General features: G+C 39.4%; 1 protein-coding gene across 1 annotated transcript; it reads right to left on the bottom strand.

The window, feature by feature from the left end:
- Positions 1-3,009: 3,009 nt before the first annotated feature.
- GLUD1 (glutamate dehydrogenase 1) lies at positions 3,010-21,803 on the bottom strand. The gene is made up of 12 exons (XM_019617456.1): positions 21,701-21,803; positions 20,837-20,892; positions 19,898-19,961; positions 18,623-18,717; positions 13,952-14,131; positions 12,416-12,553; positions 9,924-10,061; positions 9,714-9,794; positions 8,807-8,930; positions 8,491-8,582; positions 5,318-5,380; positions 3,010-4,385 (listed from the first exon to the last, which is right to left on the bottom strand). Exons 1-12 carry the CDS (start codon positions 21,723-21,725, stop codon positions 4,266-4,268), a joined length of 1,176 nt encoding a protein of 391 aa, XP_019473001.1. The 5' UTR covers positions 21,726-21,803; the 3' UTR covers positions 3,010-4,265.
- Positions 21,804-23,007: the final 1,204 nt, after the last annotated feature.

Genomic DNA, 23,007 nt, shown 5'->3' with positions numbered 1-23,007 from the left:
GAAGTCATGGCCCATTGCGAGCAAGTCTCACAAGCTGAATACTTCAACACTGATTTCAGGACAAGGTAAGCACCTGCATGCTTCTGTGCTTTGATCTTACCTGTAAAATTGCAATTAGAAATTACACAGATGAAGGATCGAGTGTGTTTACGGTGTATGGAACCACCGTAAAATGGTACTGTGACACTCAAACCAATGCTGGCACCAAAACAGTAACAGCACAAACTGCTGGCCAAGTGCCTAACGTGCCACTGAGCTAAATCCTAAGCGCAACTTCAACAGCTCTGAGCAGCAAAGCATTGATGCAGCACAGAGCAGTTGTGGTCAAACACAGAGATCAGCAGTTATCAAACGTGGTGAAAGGATGAGTACTGAGGAAGACCGAGCTGTAAAAAAACCAAAACCTACATGCACATGAACTTCAACAAGAAGAGAATTTGCTACTGCAATCAATAAGGAGCTGGATACTACATTCTCACCAATTACTAAAGGCATAAGTTAGAGGTCACTTACTTGGTATCTTGAAATGACAGCGGGAACTGTCACTGTGTAAGCACTTCTTCCTGGCGGTGACAGGTGCCATCAATGACAGCAGATGCAGTAGTGATTTCATTGCTGGCATGAAAAATGGTTGTTGTACTCACTCTTCTGCATGGCAGGTTTTTTGCATTTGCTCCTCTCTACTCTGCCCTGGTAAGGCCCCATCTGCAGTACTGTGTCCAGTTCTGGGCTCCCCAGTACAAAAAAGCAGGGATCTCTTGGAAAGAGTCCAGCAGAGGGCCACAAAGATGGCAAAGGGCCTGGAGCATCTCCCCTATGAAGAAAGGCTAAGTGAACTGGGTCTGTTTAGCCTTGAGAAAAGAAGACTGAGAGGGGACCTGACCAAGGTCTATAAATATCTAAGGGTGTGGGTGGCAGAGCGGCGAGGCCAGACGTTTTTTTTCAGCAGCGTATGGAGACAGGACAAGGGGAAACGGCCAGAAACTGCAGCATAGGAAGTTCTGCACAAATGTGCGCAAGAACTTCTTTACGGTGAGGGTGACGGAGCACTGGAACAGGCTGCCCAGGGAGGTTGTGGAGTCTCCTTTTCTGGAGATATTCAAGACCCGCCTGGATACCTACTTGTGCGACCTGGTGTATGAACCTGCTTTGGCAAGGGGTTGGACTCGATGATCTCTGGAGGTCCCTTCCAACCCCTACGATACTGTGATTCTGTGATTCTGAGAAGCTGGCAGGAAGGAGGTAACTGTGAAAACTGTGGGTACCCTTATCCATGCTCTTGGGAGGTTGCACGTGACCACCACACAATTTGCTGTAGGCAGTAGGCATGGCTCAGAGCCATTAGAAATCTGTGCTCGCATGGAATTTCAGGTATTGGCTGGGCCCTTGCCCAAGCAATTTTCCAAAAATCCAAGCAATTTTCTTACTGAAGCATCCAGTGGTGTGCCAACAAATGCAGAGATCATGGCAGTAGCTAGAGGCAACACTTGCGTGTGTGCTCTATGGCTGTGTAAGGGGGGGAGTGTTCTCCAAAATGTTTGAGCTAAAATCTAATTCAAGTTACAGCTGCTATAAGAAAACACAATGGTGATATTTGTAATCTACACCCAGAGCATAGCTGTTTCCTTCAGCTGTGGTTAGGAAAAGGCTGGTGTTGCCCATAGCAACTGTGTGAAATTTTACTGCTTTTTTCCTTCTTTCGCTGTTGCCTGAACTTGGGAGAGATGTGATAAAAGCATAGCATCTTGTTCTTAACTATCTGATGCTGCTGGAACTGACCTCTGCACGGCACTTCACTCAGGACCAGCGTAGCCTATAATGCACACCACAATTTCAGAAGAGGATATCTATCACAAGAAGTCTGGATTCACTGATAAAGCTTGACAAGCAAAGGACAGATCAGACGATATGCTGTAATCTGAAATCAGATTCTGAATGTCAGTCTCATCAAGAATCTGAAGTCTTTGATAGAAAGTATCCCAGATTCTCCTCACACCACCCTTCATTTAAGCCCAGTTTGCAAAGAGAAGCTGTGGGTGCCTCAGCCTGGAGGTGCTGAAGGCCAGGCTGGATGAGGCCCCAGGCTGCCTCATCTGTGGGGTGGCAACCAGCCCACGCAGGGACTTGCAACAAGATGGTCCTCAAGATCCTACTTAGCTATCTATGCCAGCTGTCCGTGTGCTCCAACAGTGACAGGGCCTCACTCTTCAGGTCTGAACAGCTGAACTGGCTGAGAGAAGTAGAGGAAATGAGGGTGCAGGCAGGAAGAAAACTCTCAGCCAAATTTTCAACAACCATGCCAGCAGATAGCACAACTCAACTGATAAGATTCTTTCTCTTTTCAATAACACAATGGTAGTAGTAGGATGGTAGAAGAGGTTGAAATCCCCCACAGATATTCTGTTGCATTTGTTGTTGTGTATTGATGGCAGTAGAGAGGTGGTCCGGCAAAATGGCGTCAGGCATGGAAGTGTGGATGAAGCAAAGGTGTGTCATTAAATTCCTCCACGTGGAAAACATGGCACCCACTGACATTCACCAGTGCTAGCTGAGTATTTATGGAGACTAACCAGTGGATGTGAGGCAGTGGGTAGTGTTTCATCAGCAGTAACAGCAACACTGGGTTACCTCTGTTGGTGCAGGTTTTTATGAACAGGCTCTTGTTCATTGTAGCTAATGGTGGTGACTACGCTGAAAAACAGTATTTTGTAGCTGAGAATTTGCTCTATCAAACAGTGTTCTTGTGCTCTTTGTATCTGCTTTAGTTTCTGTGGAAATAAATAGGAGGCACTGCCTTTGGAGCAACACATGTATCTAACTTCAACCATCTTGCTGTCTGCCAAGCTCATGAGACATATCTGTATGAGTGAGCCCCTTACAAGAAGTTATTGACAGTATCTTACCAGTAACTACGCAACAAATCAGCAAGTGTATTGTGAAGATTCATGAGTTGGTTGTAACCAGTGAAAGCTTTTGCATGAAATAGAAAGCAGTAAAACAACAGCATAGTTGGTTTGGAAAGGTCAATTTTTTTTTAATAACTGCTCTTCTCTCCAGGTTATGTTATGCAGTTACAAAGTAGATAGAAAAAAAACATAAGTTTCTGGGAGGAACTAGTTGTCTTTTAGAAAAAAACACTCATATTCATTACATAAATAACAACTGGCACTTCAAGGGGACACGGCTGGACAAAAGCCTTAGACTTTATAAACTGTGCTTGATCCAGTAATGTGTTGAGGTCCATTCTGTTGTATTTGAATATATTCAAAACTGTCACGACCTTCTGGTGGCAAAAAAAAAAGAAAGAAAAAAGAAGCTATGTGTTAAGACAGTGGATTAAGTTTACAGCAGCATTCTAGCTCCTCTGTAGTTTGGCCAATGATTTCTGGGTCATATTTCACGGTAGTTGTTCACTGAGGCAGTATCTAATTTTGAAAAAGCCTCTGGGAGGAAAAGACTGACAAAGAATGTTAAAAAGCAGGTATGATTGCTTAGCAAATTCAGACTATCCCTTTTCTTATAAAAAAAAAAAAAGAAAATCTGTAGTCAGAATAATTACATAGATGCTTGATTTAAAAATGTAACTATAATTGCTTGATAATTTCAGCTTATAAAAATATTAGTTTGTCAACTCTACATACTTCATGGTGGTAGCCAAGCTAACTTGAACAAGCAATAGGGCGCAGTCCTATAACAGCAGCAGTTAAAGAAAAAAACATTGCCTAGAGAGAATCAGGCCTGAAGCTTTACTACAAAAAAAATTAGACTCCTATCAAAGTTAATCCCTGCTGGAGGCCCATTCTTCCTTTGACAATGCCATAGCATTGATCATACAAGGCCTTACTGAAAGTGCCAAAGCCAAAATTATACCATTTAACAAAAGTGCATGAAGTAATAATGAGCTAAGTGCTCATCCAGTACAGTATCTGATCTGAAGTTTGAGAAGTGGCTCAGGTGGCAAGACCACTCTTTCATACATAAAATGTACCATTTTGTTTTGTAGGTGAAATACCCAGAATGTCCCCCACAAGTGCTGATGAACTGTTATCTTCAGATACATGCTTGTATACAATTTCCTAACCCATGGACTTTTATTGTAAAAAAAGACTAGTCTGGACTGAAACTAATTGAGAATAGAATCCACTATAATGTCAGAAGAAAAGAAATTTTTGTGGTTACATGTAAACTTGTGATAAGCTTTTCCAAGAAGAGGGTACATTGACAGTAAGAGGGATGGGATACAACAAGGAGCAGTGACAGCCTGCTTATGTAAAGGTCAGGCCAGCCTCATTGTATACTTTGAAGACTTTCTCAATTGCATTGACGTAGGCAGCTGTTCTCAGGTCCAGACCCAGGTTGTACTTCATGGCAGTACGCATGATTTGCTGAAATAGAAAAGCTTGTATGAGATTTCTGCAAGTTTCCTATAGGAACCACATCAGATTCTGCATGCAGGATCCAAGTAGGAGCGTAAAAGCCCCTAATACTGCTACCAGAGCTCCCAGAGCTCAGATTCTTTGAGAATAATGTCTAAAATTTCTCAGTTCTCTGTATGTCTACGATTTAAGAGGTCTCAAATCTCTACAGGGAAAAACAAGATTTCAAGTAGTGTTTCCATGCTAATTAGAAATACTTCATAAAGGGATCAATCTAAAACTGCTGATGCTAAACAAAGGTATTCTTAAGTACTTATTAGGCAGGTACAAAAAGATAACTAATATATGTTTCTATTCACCATAGCTTCCTCTAGAAAATACTTCCAGATATCATACATTAGTCTCTAATGTTTTCTACGCCCAGTCAAACTTGGTCATCACTGCACAAAACAGAAACATCTGAGAACAGTAGTCATAAACTGCATATGTATCTAATAAATTCTGCAGAATACATTTGTCAGGGAACTGTTAGGTCACAGCCTGAACTGATGACTGAGCATCTGGTGATGGGGTATAGCTGGCCCAAGGAGCACAGCTGCAGGCAATTTCCCTGTGCTTCTCAGGTGACTAGAAGTGGTGGACCCTAGGTCCATCTCCCCAATACTCCAGCCCATTTAAGGCCAGGCTCAGAGGGGAGAATGTTTTGTTGATGAAGGTCCTTTTTGGAGAGGGAGTGCTCTGTGGCCAGAGACCTGTATCACCAGCTGGGTGAGTCAGCTTTTTTCCTGTTTTTGAGTATTGGTATTCCAAATATTACTTTTCCTAGTATTGTAAAGAACTTATCAGAAGCAGTTTCACTGCTTTATGGGACAAACAGCTTTAAACAAGATGTAGCAAAGCCCTAAGTTCTTCTCCTGTGCATAGATTAAAGCAATACTTACTCGAGCAGAACGCTCCATTGTATAAGCCAACCCAGAATGGACAATATCCTTCTCAGATGCACCCTGCAACAATACACAGTAGGGTCAGGACTTATTCGTGCATACAAGAAGGTACTAATCCTATCTTAAGAACAGTAGATAAGATTCTTGTAGCTACTGAAGCTTGCTCTTTTTTTTTTTTTTTCTTTTTCCTTTTTTTGCAGTGACTGATGTTCAGACAAACTGAATTGCCATTACTTGAAGTGATAACTATGGTCAATTTGAATGTAAAACTTAGATGTAAGTCAGTGAAATGTAGTTTCCAATTGCATAATGCTAGCGTTTTCAGTGATGTTGTAACTACTGCTTTCAGCCTTGAAAACATGTCATAAATGTTAAACAAAAAGTCTCACGAATTAATAACTTCTCTAAGTTATTTCATTTATTTTGAAGACAAGTTTTAGGAAGGGCATAGATTCTCAATTCATAGATTAAAGCATATTAGCTTTGTGCAGCTCCTGAATGACTTAGTTCCCCTTGAAATGTAAATGCACTGAACAATAAATAATTGAAACGGCCTGACTTGGGATGTTAGTGTCAGTGTTCCATCATTCTGACTACTGTCATTTACTACTAATTTGAGACTTGGCTTCATGAAATAGATGCTTTCCTTCAAATACTCACTTGGACTGTAGAAATTACTAGGCCAGTTTATAAGGCTTGTGTTGAAGAGGTGACAGTAATGACTTGAAGCCACCACAAGTATTTATTATGCTATTCTTTCAGTGTAACACTTTTGCAAATGCCAGCACCATACTAGATCAGTCTACTCCTGTCATCTGACAGCAAACCAAGTTCACACGTGCCTCCCCTGATTTACTAAGGGAAGGATGTTCTGATAGTTTTTCTAATTCATTTTTTTCCCTTTGATTATTTGCCCTACCTTCTCCTGAGCTTATGTATAAAAACCACTACACCACTTATCACTTCCATACATCCCTTGGCAACAGTTCTACAGCTTAACTGACTGTTGGAATTGTTTATTGGCTTTGTTTGACAGCACCTTATTCTTGTTCACTCTTCCATCCAATGATGGCTGTTCTTATCCATCCATTTTCACATCACTCATTGATTACTATCTCTGTACTATTTCAGATTAATAGGACTTGGATTAGGTTGTTGTTTTATGTGGAACTTCTGTATCTTTGACTATTTTTTTCTGAGCTGTCTACATCACAACACGATAAGATACAGGGATGAAACCTGCATGCAGAGCTGAGAAGGCAGGCATATTCCAGACTTAAATTATGGCATTGTCAGTCTTACACTGCCAATCTTCTTTTCATTTCAGAATGATTACTAACACTGTATTTGTGTTCTAGTTGCTGTGCATTTCTAAGCTTATGCTCAGGGACATGATTTAGCAGAGGGTTATTAGGGTAGTATGGTTAGGTTGTGGTTGGACTTAATGATCTTTAAGGTCTTTTCCAACCTGAGCAATTCTATGATTCTATGTTCTGTTGTTACCTCCAGATCTTCCTTTTGAGTTCAGATAGCTGAACTCACAACTTACCATTTTGTACTAAGATTTTTTTCCCACCCTATATTGGTACACATTAGATAACACTTAATTTAGATGACCTTTTTTGCCCATTAATACAAGTCTTAGAGGACATTCTACAGTCTTGTCTGTATTATCTTGAATTTACAGAAATACTATGTGAAGTTGTCTGTAGTATGGGTTCTTTGAATGAATCAGCAAATAACTTGCATTTGAAAGTTATGCAAGTTTCATAACTTTTTATGAAAATTTTAAGGATCACCAAGTTCCCATTGCCATTCCCATTGCTGCCAACAATCAGACCAGGCCTGATTCAGCTTGGCCTTGAACACCTCCAGGGATGGGGCATCCACATCTTCTCTAGGTAGCTGTGCCACTGCCCCACCACTCTTCTTGTTGAAAGCTGTTAGAAAACCCTGGTAAACTATATTAACAAGACTTCCAAAACAAATTCTGATAGTCTCTGAAGCAGTACTTCTTGCTATAAATGTTTGACAGACTTTGATAGCCAGGAATCAAAGAGATCATAGAATCTATGTATTGATCAGCTTAGCCAGCAGAAATATGAAGTATATTGTAGACAAAAGTATTGGCAAAAAAACCCAACAAAACGTAGTCATCTCTTGACTAGTTTGTTTAAAAACCAACAGAAAACCTTCCTCATTCTTCTCCAGGTTAAAAAATCCACACATCTCCATCTGAACAATGGATGGAGATGGTGGAGTTTCTCAGAGCAACAGACTGTTAGGTGAACAGCAACATGCAACTCTGATATGATTAACTCCTGAAATCTGAGGTAGTCATACATGGAAAATATCCAAATTGCCATAGTGTTGTTTGCACAAAAAGAGATGGCACTTCATACTTTTCTAATAGGAGATGGGGGTAAGCACTACTCAGTGACAACTAAAACACCAGTGTTATCAACACTATTTTCATTCTAAATGCAAATCACAGCACCTTAACAGCTACTATGGAGAGTACTAACTCTGAAAACAGGGTAGTACTTTAAATACCCATCTAACACTACAGAACAGACATGAACACAGTAGGGGAACTGTTAGGATATGATTGAGCATCTGGTGAAGGGATTTGGCTGGTCCAGGGAGCATGGGCAAATTATTTGCACTTGTGCTCCCCATGTGACCAGAATGGAGCCTTTCTGAGCTCCATGTAAGGGCCAGCCACTGAACAGAGAGAACCACTGAACAGAGAGAACCTCTGACCAAGGCTGGTTCCTGAGAAGGAATGGTACATAGCCAGAGATCCCCTTCACCAGCTGGGTGAGTGCCATTCTTCTTTCTGTATGTGACTATTGGCCTACCTGCAAATACTTCACCTGTAGTGCCAAGGATCTGTCAGAAGCAATCCTGCTACTTCATGAGCAGAACAAACAAAATGAGTCTGTATCAAAATTGTAGCTTTATAATAATATTGGAGATAATTCACATGTGGCCAAATAGAAGGGAAAAAAATGGCTTATTTCCTGTATTCTTAAACAGTTCAGATCACTTGCTTCCTTCAATTGTTTGGCCATCTAGCCAATAGTACTAAGGTAAAACTTTGACTGCACTTATAATATCATGATACAGCTACAGTTAAAGGGAAAAAAGCAAACAGAGCGACTACTTACTGATATCCTATCTTGAAATTCTGCTGTAGGCACAACTGGAATAGTTCCACCATGTTTCCCAAATTTTCTCTCCAAGCTTTCCTGTACTGACACTACAAATGAAAAAAAGCAGAAGAAATGTAATGGACAAGGAAAGGACAACTAACAAAAGGATTTGCCTCCAAATCTTCCAGCATTCCATGGCATGAAATGCAGACTCTGGGAGCAGGGCTGAAAGAAGGGTCATCTTAATTCTTTCCTACTAAATAGGAAATTTGCTGTTTGGTACTCCATCCTACCAATTAAACAGTGAATGAAAGCAGAACTGTGCACTTACTCAGCAAGTGGTAGTTTGAATCCCTTTCATATTTAAAAGTCAAGCGGCCATAGCTGACGTGGTTCAAGTTTTTCAGCCACTCAAAATAGGATACTGTTACACCACCAGCATTCAGGTAAAGATCCTGCAAAGAAACAGTAAGTGTGTTGAAATGTGATCATTAGATAAAGACAGTTCTATCCTACTAAGGAAAAGCAAGTATGATTTGCAAAATACCAAACCACATTATGGTAAGACAATCCAGTTGTTGTTCCTACATGACAAAGTATATCTCTTCTGATCTCTAGGGATTACTTCTACTGATTTACGGAGGACTTGACTTGAAAATATATGAAGTTCAGGAATGCTTGGCTATTCTATTTTAGCATAATTATTTAATAGAATTAATATATTTTTAGGCTAAGTCAATGAGTTAAGATAGATCAGCCACACCTTTTTAGGTATACTACTTGATCAGGATGCTCTCTTACTTTGTTGAAGAGGATGCTGTCATACTTTTAGATCTCATTCTTCCAAGTTACCACTCTAGGCAACTTTTACACTATATAGTCTGCAACTAACAATTCTGTTGGGAGTTCAACCCACAGACAAATTTTTACAAACTGGCCAGAGTGTTAAGTTAACTTGGCCTTCTTTCTTTGCTTACTGGACTACTTAGGTGACCAAATGTCAGGTAACAGACATGCCAAGCTACAGATTTACACAATCACTGTGGGTAGTTACCTCTTCTGAACATGTCACTTTCATGTAATTATCTCTGGGCACTTAGAGCTGTAATGAAGTCAGTCTCTAAGTAATTATTACAAATCTTGAGCAACACTAACGCTTGCTTCTCAGACACTAGCTGTTTATAGTTCACTGAAATATTATTCACTAATGAAAATCAAAGGTCATAAAGGAATCTTACAGGAATAACCATGATATTCCTCTCCAAGAAGATTTTGTCAGCTTCAGGAGTTGTAGGTCCATTGGCACCTTCAGCAATAATCTAAAAGGAACCACAACAGAAAAATTGCAAACTTGACAAATGTATGTTTCTGTCCATATTAATTATTGAATACTAGTATTTATAGTGTCATTCTCTATTTTTCATTTGTTTTTGAGTTCTCCAACTTACTTTTGCTTTGACTTTGTGAGCGTTGGCCTTAGTCAGCTGCTTTTCACTTGCAGCAGGGATGAGAATGTCACAGTCTGTTTCCAGAATACTGCCCTCAAGCTTCTGTGCTTTAGGGAAGCCCATGATTGTCCCATGTTGCTGTTGGAAGGAAACAAACCAGGGTGGCTTTAGTGCATGTACTCAATTTACTTCCCTTTTTCTAACTTAAAAAAGGGAGAGAAGGAAGAAGCAACGCTCTAGAAAGATAGGGATGATACGTCCTATCTTTAATTAGCTTGCTTTTTGTGTTTTATTTACTAGTCTTGTACCTCAGTCCAATATGATTAAGGTGTAATTGCTCTGGCCAAAGACACTGATAAATGTCTGGGCTCTGGTATTAAAATAAAACCTGCTGTTTCTTTCAACTCTTAAAATACAAGACAAATACAATCTTTATCAAATACTGAAATGATCCACTAGTCTCTTATGCACAGGCTAAGTTGCATCACATGAAATTCAGAAGCACCAGTTGTGAGAATTCAGTACTACAGTGACAGCCTTAACTTAATTGAGGGTCTTTCCAGCTTTCTGAGAAAGGGGGGTGAAGACATTCACATGCTCTCCATGCAAAAGATGACACCTGAAATAACCCCCTTGGGAACTCTGTGGAATCATAGGATTGTCTGGGTTGGAAGGGACCCTTAAATGTCATCTAGTCCAACTCCCCTGCAATGGACAGGGACATCTACAGCTTGATCAGAGCTTGGACCGGCCTGACCTCGAACATCTCCAAGGTTGACAGCACCACACAGCTTGGTGTCATCTGCAAACTTGCTTGGAGGTGCACTTGATCTCACCATTGATGTCAATGATGAAAATGTGTCCCTCAGCGGTTCTTAAACCACTTGTCACTATCTCCATCCAGATATTAAACCACTGACCACCACTCTTTGGGTTATCTCATAACTAGTTCCTTGTCTGCTGAACTGCCCATTTATCAAATCCATATTTTTCCAATTTGGAGAGAATGACATTATGAGGGATTGTGTCTAAGGCCTTACTGAAGTCCTGACAGATCACGTGTGGCTCTTCCCTCGTCCATTAATGCAGTTACACCATCATAAAAAGCAACGAGGTTGGTCAGGCAGGACCTATCCTTGGTGAAGCCATGCTGGCTATCCTTTATCACCACCCTTTCTTCCATATGCCTTAGCATACCTCCCAGAAGAATCTGCTACATTATTTCCCCTGGCATTGAGGTAAGGCTAATAGGCCAGTAGTTCCCTGATCATCTTTCCTACCCTTTTTAAAGGCTATATTGCCTTTCTTCCAGTCACCAGGGACTTCACCTGACTGCTCTTACTTTTCAGATGTCATCAGAATGGCTTGGCAACTTCACCAGCCCATTCTGTCAGGACTCTGGGATGCATGTCACTGGGACCTTTCTGGATCCTTAGGATCCTCAGGCTGCTGTGAATCTGATTTTTTTTTTTTTTTGCTTACTTTTTCTCCCTCCAGTTCACACCTTCTGAACCATTTGCTCAAGGGTTGTGAGTAGAGCAGTTGCCAGTGAAGATGGAGGCAAAAATGTTGAATACTTCCCTTCTCTTTGTCTGTTGTTACTACCCTGTCTGTGTTGCTCACTAGGGAGAGTATGCCCTTATGGACTTTATTTTTCTGGCTGATGTACCTATAGAAGACTTTGTTATTCTTCTTTGTGCCTCTTGCCAAGTCCAGTTCCAATTGGGTCTTGGCCTTTCTGACCTCATCCTTAGCTTTCACTGTCTATGCATTTTCTCTTTGCTCTCCAGTTTGACCAGCAGATCCCACTTCAGCCATGCCTGTCTCTTGTCTTCCTTTTCCGACTTCCTACACCAGGGGGTAGAGAGCTCTCATGCCCTAAGGAAAGCTTCCTTAAACATCAAGGGCAGAGAGTAATGGCCTAAAACTTGAACTTGCCCACCTGTGTGACCTGTTGTAGGCTGCCTGCTTTTGTAGGGGATTGGACTCTTGAGGTCTACAATTCTAATCTGACAGCTCTGCTGCACTCCCATGTCCTTGAGGAAAAACTCCTGGGGAGTTTTGTTGACTTACTGAAGTTCCAGTTGATCAACTTCCAGTTGATATGAAAGCTGGTTTTCCTAAAATTAAGCTTCCTGATTTTACCCTGCCTGATACCGCTCAGAAGTGTGAATTCCTCCATTACATGGTCACTACAGCCCAGGCAGCCTCCAATCCTGATGTCACTACTCAGTTCACTTGATCTGGTGAGCAACAGGTGAGCAGTGCAACCCCCTTGCTGGGGCTGTCTATTATGTGGCTCAAGAAGTTACTCTTGATAGACTCCAGGAGCCTCCTGGATTGCCTACAGCTTGCTTTTTCAGCAGATGTCAGGGTAGCTATGAGGCATTACTTTCAGAGCAAGCTACGTATTTCATACTGGTCTATAGTCATCCCATATGTTTGCAGAGCTAGCAAAAATGAAAGTATTTCTGCATAACTAAGTTTCATACCAATTTGTAATCTTCTAGTTCCTTTGGGTCAATCCCATCAGGATTCCATATAGAACCATTAAATTCTCCAACAGCAACACATTTTGCTCCAAAACGGTGCAAGTATCTCATAGAATGTAAGCCCACATTACCAAATCCCTGAAAGTGAAAAGAGAGAGGAAAAATAGTCAACCCTTCAGCTAAAATGATTATTAGTAGGGTTTATATAGGTTTGAAAAGCTGTAAATAGTTCCTTATCTATTGATATGTCTTGGCATTTGATAGTGTGCATAGGAACAATGGAAGAAATCTGTGTTACTGGTCTGAATACTACTGTTGAAATTATGTATTTTAGCTGGCAGTGCAAAACTGAGCTACATTGTTTGTACTGGATAAAGACAAGAGAATTGTTAAAGTTACTGTGAAAGGTTCAAAATGATATTTTATCAACACTAGAAAATTATGACTACGTATCCTGTAAATGGTGTGGTCTTAAGAAGAATTCATGCATTTTTGTATAACCGTTCCAAGTTCCAACAGACATTTGCAGACCAAGAAATATTCAGTTTGTTTAAAGCTTACGAGCATAAAACTCTCCTGGAATGAAAAACAATAAACATAGCTTCCTGCTAGTTGTGTTTTAATATGAAAGGTTAGGTTGTTTCTTGAATGCTTTTGGAGCTGTCCTGTACAAAACAGATTGTTTAAATGTAGGTAATCCTGCATTTTGTTAGCAAGGAAAAAACCTACTGCCCTCCACGAAACTAAATTTTAAGTCATTATTCAATATTCTAGAAGTGCAGGGATAGTGTGATGCTGTCTCAGTGCACGGCAGAGATGTTTGTGTGAGCCCACTGGTTAACTAGAAGACAACTTAAAGGTTACAATCACAGTGTTTCTAAGAACTGATATACTGGTACTAACGACAACTCAAAACAAAGCTATCCCTCAAATCCTATATTTAGCTTTCTGTTCCAAGCTGGTGAATAGAACACAATACTTATTAAAATTTTAAGAATTATAATAAGTGTTACTGAATACCAAAGCCTTCCAAAATCCAACAATTAGAACCTCCAGAAGCTTTATGAATGCTGAAGATGAATATTGAATCCTAAAAATTTAGGATGATGTGTTGGATTTTTACTTTTCCAACTGTTCATTCCATAGTATAATGAGAATTTCTTTCTCTCCCTCATTTTTTTATAAATGCAATAAATGCAGTGTAGGCAGCAAAAGTGTCACAGCTCATTTAAAAGTATGCAGTAGTTCCTGGAACTCCTGTAATAGCGTTTCACTTTGCTCTTTGCAGCCAATGCTCATAAAGAGTGGAGTTTTGGCTCCATGCCCACACAGTGCCATTATAAGGTCTGTTCCTATAAAACAGTCCAAATTAAAGGGCACCTGTGTTGCTTGAAAAGCATTTCTAAACTTTGAGAGTAAAGGTTAACTCAGAAGTCATAAAACGCTAACAGGGTTTATTGCTACAGCCCTTCTCAAGAGTAGCTCTGTAACTTTCTTCATCACGTTTTTCCCTCCCATTGAAAGAAAAAAAGTTACCTGAACAGCAAATGTTTTATCTCCAAATCCTGGAGTCATTCCTAATATACTCATATACGATGCTTCATTGATGAAATTTTCAATTCCATGGAAGAGACCACGGCCAGTTGCAGATATCCGTCCATGGATCCCACCCTGGCTGATGGGTTTACCAGTTACACATGCGTGTGCATTAATATCCTGTAGAACAGCGAAGGAGTTGTGAGTTATTGAAGTAGTTAAGTAATAGTTAGAATGGGAAACTTTGTACACCTCAGGGATAAGGGGAAACGGGTATTGAGAGAATTGGAACATAATTCAGTGTATATACATCTCGTTTGTAAGTTGGTCTCTTTCCTCAGCTTTTGTGAACAGCTTCTCAGAAGTACTCTTGCAGATGTCAGGGAAGTTGCATAATTGGATGTGTTCTACAAATTTTCTGTTGCATTAAAGTGCATGTGTTAATGAAAAACTGCAGCTAATTATAGTGACATCTTATTGCACTGTTAGCGCAGAGCAGATCTTTAATAAATCAAAAAGCTTTGAGGGATGTTTTTCAATATTCACTCCTATTATAGCCAAGCTTTTCATCATTACTCTTGACATTTCAGCTTTTTAAAGGGCTCAGACATGTTCTTGTACTAGTCCCAACTAAAGCTAGTTAATCATTTAGAAGCAGTGTTTAGTGTTCCTTTATAACAAATTCAGTTGATGAACTACATGTCCAATACCTTCCTGTTGAAAGAATACAGGTATAACTTGATCTCTGGGGAAAATTGACAGTATGAAGATCATACAGGAAAGTAAGATATTTTGGTGCTTTCATTCAGAAAAGCAGTATATACAACCAAGACACTCTTACTTCATACGTGCTAGACAGCCAGCCAAGGAAACAGTAGACTATTTAAAACCAGAATGAAATTTTCAGTTGAAATTAATAGTTTGAAAAAACTTCTCCTGAACTACACATTGCTGGGCTTTGCTCCTCTGTCACCACCAGTTCCCATGCTCCCACACCCTCGAGGCATGGTCAGACAGTGCCTTGGCACCTAATGTGAGTGAAAGAGCAGGGATGAAAGGGAATCCACAGTAATGAGTCTGCCAGCAGCCGGATGGGTTTCTCTTTTGCCAGCAGCGTAGACGCTGGGAGGCTCCCTCCCAGTACTTGTGCCAAATACATTTGCATGCCAGTGGCCCGAGTGCAAGATGCTTGGTGAGAGGAAGGAAAGGAGCGGATAAAAGTGGTGGCAAAATGGCAGGAAACAACTAGAGCCATAATGGAAGCTAGAACTATTTATTGTGTGAAAATGATAGTGAGTTAACCATAGTATTTAACAGCCCCTTTTTGAAGGCAATAAAAACAATGGTGGACTTGACCACAAAATTCACTAATTCAGTTTCCTTAGGTGTAGCTGCATTTCTTTCGTAAAGCTGTATGCTCCCTCTGGTGGCATATCCACTATAAATGAGATTTGTGGTGGTGGTTTGCAAGGGAACAAATTGGCGCAGTGTTCTGAAGTACTACCAGATTTTCATTCTGTTCTTTAGGCTGAAAATGGATATTTTTTTTTTGTCTTCATGCATTCACAAAGGAGGAAGTAGTTTTTATACAGTCTTCTCTCACACAGGAGAGCGTACTTATTTAAGTTCCTTCACATGTCATATCAGACATTGGGGACAGGAAGTACAGAAAAGTGGAAAGGATGACTTAAATCAAGAACTTTAGTCATATTCAGTTCAATGATCTGGAAACTTGGGATGGATTTTCTGGAACAGTTAATGTGGTAGTTAAAGACTTGCACGGTTTGGCAAGAAAACACAGCGTGCTCATGCTGAGGGAAGGTTCCAGTCGTCTTAAAGCCACATATAGGAACCACTGTCAATTTGGGGAGGGTGGGGGGTGGAAAATTAGCACACCTCAGCCTGCAGAAGAGGCAGCCTTCTGATAATGAAATTTTCGCTCCTATTTATAAGCTCCTTTTTTACATGGGTAGATAGTGACAGGACAGGGGAATGGTTTTTAACTAAAAGCGGGGTGATTTAGATTGTATGTCAGAGGGAAATTTTTAACTTAGGGGGTGGTAGGGTGCTGGTACAGGTTGCCCAGAGGGGCTGTGGATGACCCATCCCTGGAGGTGTTCAAGGCCAGGTTGGATGGGGCCCTGGGTGACCTGACCTAGCGCCTGATTCAGTGGTTGCAGCCATGCCTGCAGCAGTGTCAGAATTAGATGATCTTTGAGGTTCCTTCCAACTCAAGCGATTCCATGGTTCTTATAATAAGGAGATTATACAGTATTTTCTTTTTTTTTTGGCTGGAATTAAAGACTTCTGCATTAGTCTCTGAACTTAGCTGGTGAAGTTCAGACACTGAACTTTTGCTTGTATCTTAACCCTTTTCTCTGGTGCAGTAGTGTTCTCCTTCCTTCTCTAACTTTCTCACTTTATATGTTAGGTTTCAAACAATCTCTCCCTATCTAATTCTTTTATTTGATTTTACCTTTTCACTTCAAGCTCCATGCACACATCCTTTGCATCCACTAACGAATCAAGCCTGTAGATACCTCAGATAGCTCCCATTCTCCACGGTAATCTTTCCACTCAAGTGAATACAGTCCTTTTTATAGCTTTCACTTTTTTTTTTTTCCTCCCCTGAGTTATAGTTAGCTTCAGATTTGCTCAGTAGTCATTTGTCTCTTAGCCTGCTTCCTCCCTTCCCCCTTGGTCACTTCAATATATTTCATAGTACTTCAGTCACAATTTTAGTTCTTGCTGTCTCAATCAGATAGGAATATCTTTCAAATAACTCTATAAACTACTTCTCATAGTAGAGGTATGTTCCAGAGGTGTTGCCCTCTTCTTCTACACCTGGCCATTTTCCACAATAGCTTGCAAGTCTCACTATTGCTACTGTTTTCTCTTCCATGTAGAGTCAACTTCAGAAAATGAAGTATACTTGATTTAACCTTTTTATTTAATTTTTAATTCACTTCTCAGAAAAATCCATCTAAACCCTCTCAATTGTCTTTGGTCAAGAATGAGACGCTGCCATTCAAGGAGAGCCTAGGAATAAGGAGCTGTTGTAGCTTAATTCAAATTGTAATTTTATCCTCAGTAGTGGCTTTTTTTCAGTGATACGTGTATGCCTAGGACTATGTAACAAGCTGATGTGAATGAATGGAAAGAATAAGATTTGTTTCCTTGTTCAGTGTGTAATATTCCACTACATTTAAAACACATTTCTGTACAAAATAGTGTATGAACTGACTATTAACAAAACTGGCTGTGTGCTGAAAGCCTTCCATATCACTTTTAATAGAGCAATGCTGTTGCATTACAGTGGAATATGCATTTCAATGCAATGAGTTAAATGTTAAAACAGAATGCCTAGATACAGTTTCCTTCAATGTTGGAATGTTAAGTTGTAACAGGGGAGCAAGCTGTCACTTTGCACCTTCTAAGTCTTTCTGACATCTTCCAGCTTTTCATCAGTTCTAAAATTTTATTTAAAACATTTACATGTGAGTAACAAAAAGCAAGTAATGTTTCAGACCTCAAAGCTCTGTACACATGCTATTTAACTTGACTAATAAGCAAGCTATGGCCTCTTCCTCATGGTGTTTTTTCTCCCATAAGGTAATTTGTATTGTATTTCAGATCTAGAATAAAGCATGCCATCCCCTCCTCCTGCTGTTAAAGGACAAGACACCACAGGGTTAGCATTCTGACAAGAGCCTACTTTCTCAGGAAAGGCAGGCTTGTCTTGTACAGATATACCAGAGAGAAATGTGTGTCAGGTAGCTCTAATGCCTTGCTAATGGGAGCATATACCCTGCTGTACTGAAAAACTGTTTGAAATAACTGCAAAAGGTGAAAAGAAAGCATCTTTACAATTCAAAAGTCACTTGGTTAGGCAAACATGCAGTTGCTCAGCATATTTACACCCTAGTATGAAGCTATGGCAAGACTCCTTAGGAAAGTCTGACCTGCTGAAAAAGCAGAAAAGGTCTGAAAGACAAGCTAGAAAGATTGGATAGCATAACAGCAGAGTCCTAAATAACTTACCCAGATTTTTTTTGCCCTATTTGTCAAAAATATACAATATTAAAGGTTGCCTAGTCAACAGTAATACTTTTGGTACAGTCAAAACAGGTACAAATAAGGCAACAAAGATGAAGGTCAAATAATGTTGGTTTTCATCTTAGTGTTGTACTAATAAATGAGAACTTATTTATATGGTCTGGAGTGCTCAAAATCAAAGCTTTTACTTAATGCTTGTAAGTTCAGTAGTCTGAAAGTGAAATATTTCAGTACTTCTAAGACTATATCCACTATTAGTAAACCAATACTTAGCAAATTTAAGTTTGTAATTATAGCACTGATGAAAAAGTAGGAGCAAACAGTAGAAATGGAAAAAAAAAAAAAGAATAACTTAAAAAACAATACATTTTTTCTGAACAACCACAGTTATAAACAAGCTTAATTGAAGCCAAATAAATAAAGCGTTAGCCTTTAAAGTTGTTTTTCTTCAACTGTACCCTAAAAACCTTGTAACAGTTTTTGAAAATACACTTAGATCCACATAATCAAATAAAACCATATGGTTAAGCATAATGATGATACATTTCTAGACGTAAGTATTTCTGCAAAGACTAAGAAAGTTTTCATACTTCAAAGCCTCTGCTCAAAACTTACATAGTGTCCTATTGTACTGGCGTAAGTGTCAGCAATCCAAGACATCTCCCTCTCTCCTGTGCTCATATCAGGAGCAGGCACATCAACTCCAGGACCTGTTGGCAACAGTGAAAACAGCTTTTAAGGATCACATCTTAATAGTTACCTTCAAACATTATTCCCCTGGGAATTGAACATGGCTTGGCAGAGGGGAGCTGTATTCCTGCTTAATCCTCTGTTCATTATTCAAGGAACTGATTCTTCTGGATTCAGTTCAGTTTTAAGTGTTGTATCATGCATTTGTACAATACTATCAAAAGCATCAACCTTTCACACAAGATGCTCAGTAAAATAAAGATCAGTCTGTCACAATTCAGAGTAAAATAACCCATCAAAAGTGCAGTTTCACTTTTAGCATCATCACTGTAACAAGAAGGGCGATATTTAGGTATGATTTCTGTATACCATGCTGTTATTTTTGCATTAGAATTTTTTTTGCATCTGCTTGAGTTAATAACTTTTATTTGAAAATTGAAGATAGGACACTCCTTGCCATTGCACTGTAGTACACATTTGATTTTTGTCTTTCGAGAGACATTACATCTTAGGCTTTTGAGAGTACTTTCACACATCTGTTGCAATAGAAGCAAGTTCTGTTTTTTCTAGGTAACTAAATTTAGCATTTACACAACCTATTTAAGATGTCTCACTCAGCAAGATCTTAAATCTAACTCAGTCTCTACAAAGTTGTTTTCTAAGTATTTGGAAAAGGCTTGTGGAAACTACATAGCAACAACCACAGGTTCTGTTACAGCAGGCACCTATACTTCTTGCCTGTGTTTCCCCTGCAGCCTATGGTTGTCATGGGTGAAGTCAGCAACTTTCTCTGATGTGGACCTTCCACTTCCTTCCTCTGTTTCCTCAGATGTATGCCAAAAGCCTCAACTGAGATGACAGTTACAGTGAAACAACTTGAACAACTAGAAATTCGCATTGCAACAGGTCTGGTCACAACTTTTATGATGTTTCTAAGAGAAATGTGAGTCATTTTGGATCCTGTGAGCTCAGCTGTTGTGGCTTTTCAGAGCAAAATGAAGATCACAAAGAAAAGTTAAATACAGTTCATTTTACAATTAAATTGCAATGACTCAATTTCTGGCAGCATTTTGCTGGAACTATTACGTCAAAATTATTTTCCGATCTCAAATGAATTTAAGCATATTGTTTAGTGGCTCCTCCTAATGAACAACAAATCAGATTCCTAAGTCTTGACAGTAAAAATTGTATGCAACATACCAATGAAACCTTTTTTCGCCAGCTCCATGGTAAATCTTCTTGTGATCTTTTCCAATTCATTGTCCTACAGAGAAAATGTAATAAACATTACAAGAAATCATTAGTGTTCATAACTACTTGCTAAAGCCTATGCCCAAGACACATTTCCTTTTTTTAGGATGATTCATGTACTGCTTATACAGTTTATATGCCTTTTCCTAACATACCCTTGGTATTCAGACAGTACAAGGAAATGTTTGACTTTCTTTCTGTACATTCTGATCCTTGACAAGTTAGGAGTGCAGCACAGGAAGAACCACCTGTGCAGAGATTTCCATCACACAAATCTGATATCCTATGTGAGAGATTTATACCTAGTGACAGCAATAGCCAGCCTGGGGGTTACGTTACGCAATCAATGCAATTTAATTACTTTGCACAAATCCTTACAGACTTCTGAGCTTAGAATATCTGCTATCTACTTCAGGAATCTTTTGTATGCAAGCTACTTTAATTAGGGAAAGAAGGCAAGCCTATAATAAGCTTTTTATAAGCCAGGTTTGTTACCATTTACACTGGAACAATACATTAAAAGGTTTAATGAAGCATAACACTATTTGTCAATATGAAGAGAAACACTAACTTTTCTAGAAACAATTAAATGTGAGCTTTTTTTTTTTTCAAGTTGGTATTGTTACTAATCAGGTTCCAAATTACTTGTTTTCTTCTTCTGACTTTGAGGAAAAAAGTAATGACTAAGTAACTGAAGGATTCAACCTTGGAAACAGATCTGTTTTGTACCTATTGCAAGCACAAGCTAAACTCAGCCTCTGCAGAGGCAGAAGTGGCAGGAAGTTTCAAGTGGTCAGTAATACACTTAGAGCCAGTAGGAGCTGAAGTACTGAAGCTGGCAGGCTTCAGTACTGCAGTTAACTATTTTTCATCTATGATTAAGCTTACTGTGTAGTTCTTGGGATTGATCTTCACACCAGCCTTTGCTCCACCAAATGGCACATCTACAGGAATGCGAAGGAAAATAATTTTATTTTTTGACAGTAAAGGCAGAGCACATCAATAATGTGTGAGCAAATATGTTTGTTTTTTTTTTTCCTGATGAGAATTGAGTTTTTGCCATGTTTAGGTCTTTTCAAGTGTAAGCTACAATCTGATCTGGGTCCTATTAAAAACAGGAAATCTTTCAAGGGCAGCTTGAAATTTGTCTTTCAAATTCCAAAGTTGGTTGTTTTGAATTTTCTATGTTGCAAGGTTTCGTGCTTAACTTGTTTCCAGGAGGTGCTACAGCTTATACTTTACTGTTTTATCTCAAATTTAGGAGTCCTAAGTGATGCACCTCTATGTTCAATGAGATACTGTTTACAATCAGATAATGCACAGATTCTCTCCAACCTGCCCTACACTTTAGCAGTCACACATGAATTGTAATTCATTATAACCTGTAAAAAAAAAAGTTTATCACTCCTCCATCTCCAAAGCTTCTGTGTGTGAATCCTTTACAGCCTCTATCTGTTCCCTTAAAACTAGCAGCCTACTAATAAGAGCTTGATACACATTCAAGAAGCACTTTTACAGGGAAGAAGCTACCAGAATTTGGACTTAGCAAATGAAAATGCAGCTTTATTTGAGCTTAGGTGTCAGCAGTAACAGCAGAAGGAATATATGCAATTTGTTTTGGCCCCTATATTTTTGTTTCCCAACTTGCTAAATATTTTAATCAGATTAGTGTCTAAAACTTAATCCTTTAGATGCTTTTCACTGCTGATGGCAATTGAAGATTATGTCTTTGCTTGAAAAATCATCACTTACCAACCACTGCACATTTGTATGTCATTAGAGATGCTAAGGCTTTCACTTCATCCACACTAACATCCAAGCTGTAACGAATACCTGCAGAAGACAGGAGGAAAAAAGAGAATTCACTGAACAACTTCACAGACACTTACAAATTGAGAAAGTTAACCCCAGGCCTGTATTTATTAACTGCTTTAAGTCTTCGATCCTCCATTCTCCTACTTATTTATCCATTTTTTAGCTAGAATTCAAGACTTCAGCAATTCTGTTAAGTAGTTTAACAGAAGCAATCAAGCTTGAGAGGAAGACAAAGCACACTGATCGATGACCTAGAGTAGAGTTCTTGAGGGGCTGGTAAGGCTCACCAGCATTCTCTAAGATCTTTAGCTTTGCACTTCATTCATTGTTTATACAAAATCAACTGTGTAGCTGAATGTAACTTACTAGTACATGTTTAAATCAAGAACTTGCTAGAGTAATGCAAGCTGCTAAGTTGTTGTGTGTTGGCTATGGTCCAACAAAACCATACGTAGCATCAGAGCTCTGACTACTAGATGCTGCCAAGTAACAGAGCTGCAAGCCACTCCTCTAATTCAAATCTGTTCAAAACATTTTGATGGAATAACTATTCCAGCCAGCTCATGTGTGACTAGGCCACCCACCCCACAATGTGTGAAAGACTGCCCTCGCTTGTATTTCCTGCTCTTACTCTTCCAGCAGCTTTGCTGACAAACAGTCTCAGTGCAAGTTCAAACAAATTGCTGTGGGTTGACAGCAGTGAGAGTGCAAAAAAATAAGAGATCACAGCCTTCAAAGTTGTTCAGAACTTAGAAGGAAACGATTACACAATGGCAGGGAGACCTGTCACCTGCCTGACTCTTGCTCATTTTCTAAAAATGGGTTGTAGCTCCCCAGTAGATTGAATTTGATGTTAAAATGGTGGTAGTTGCAGTGGAAAATATTTTCTAGCCAAAATGATAGGATGTGTATATGCAGAAGCCTAAAAATGAAATTTAGGACTAGCACAATGTCCAATGTTGTGGGACAGCAAAAACAAACAAACAAAAAAATACTTCTAGTGCTGTGTTAGCTTATATCCAAGTTTCTCCTACATCACTAACTAGACAACAAAACTCTGGAGGATTTATTCTCTTCTCCCTCAGCTTCCCAAATTCTTGGCAGTAGGTCGTGCCAAGTTTCACGGTGGATTGTAGCAGGCACAGAGTGTCCTTTAGATGCTAGGACAAGGCATCACGTAATTCCTTATTATGTAAAGAGAAGACCATGTTCAGGTCCTTAAGAGTGAAAAAGGCCAGCATACA

The sequence above is a fragment of the Meleagris gallopavo genome, chromosome 8 (assembly GCF_000146605.3).
Source record: "Meleagris gallopavo isolate NT-WF06-2002-E0010 breed Aviagen turkey brand Nicholas breeding stock chromosome 8, Turkey_5.1, whole genome shotgun sequence".
NCBI classification, from domain to species: domain Eukaryota; kingdom Metazoa; phylum Chordata; class Aves; order Galliformes; family Phasianidae; genus Meleagris; species Meleagris gallopavo.
Note: the sequence above shows the minus strand (reverse complement) of the source record. Positions and strands in the feature narration are given on the sequence as shown.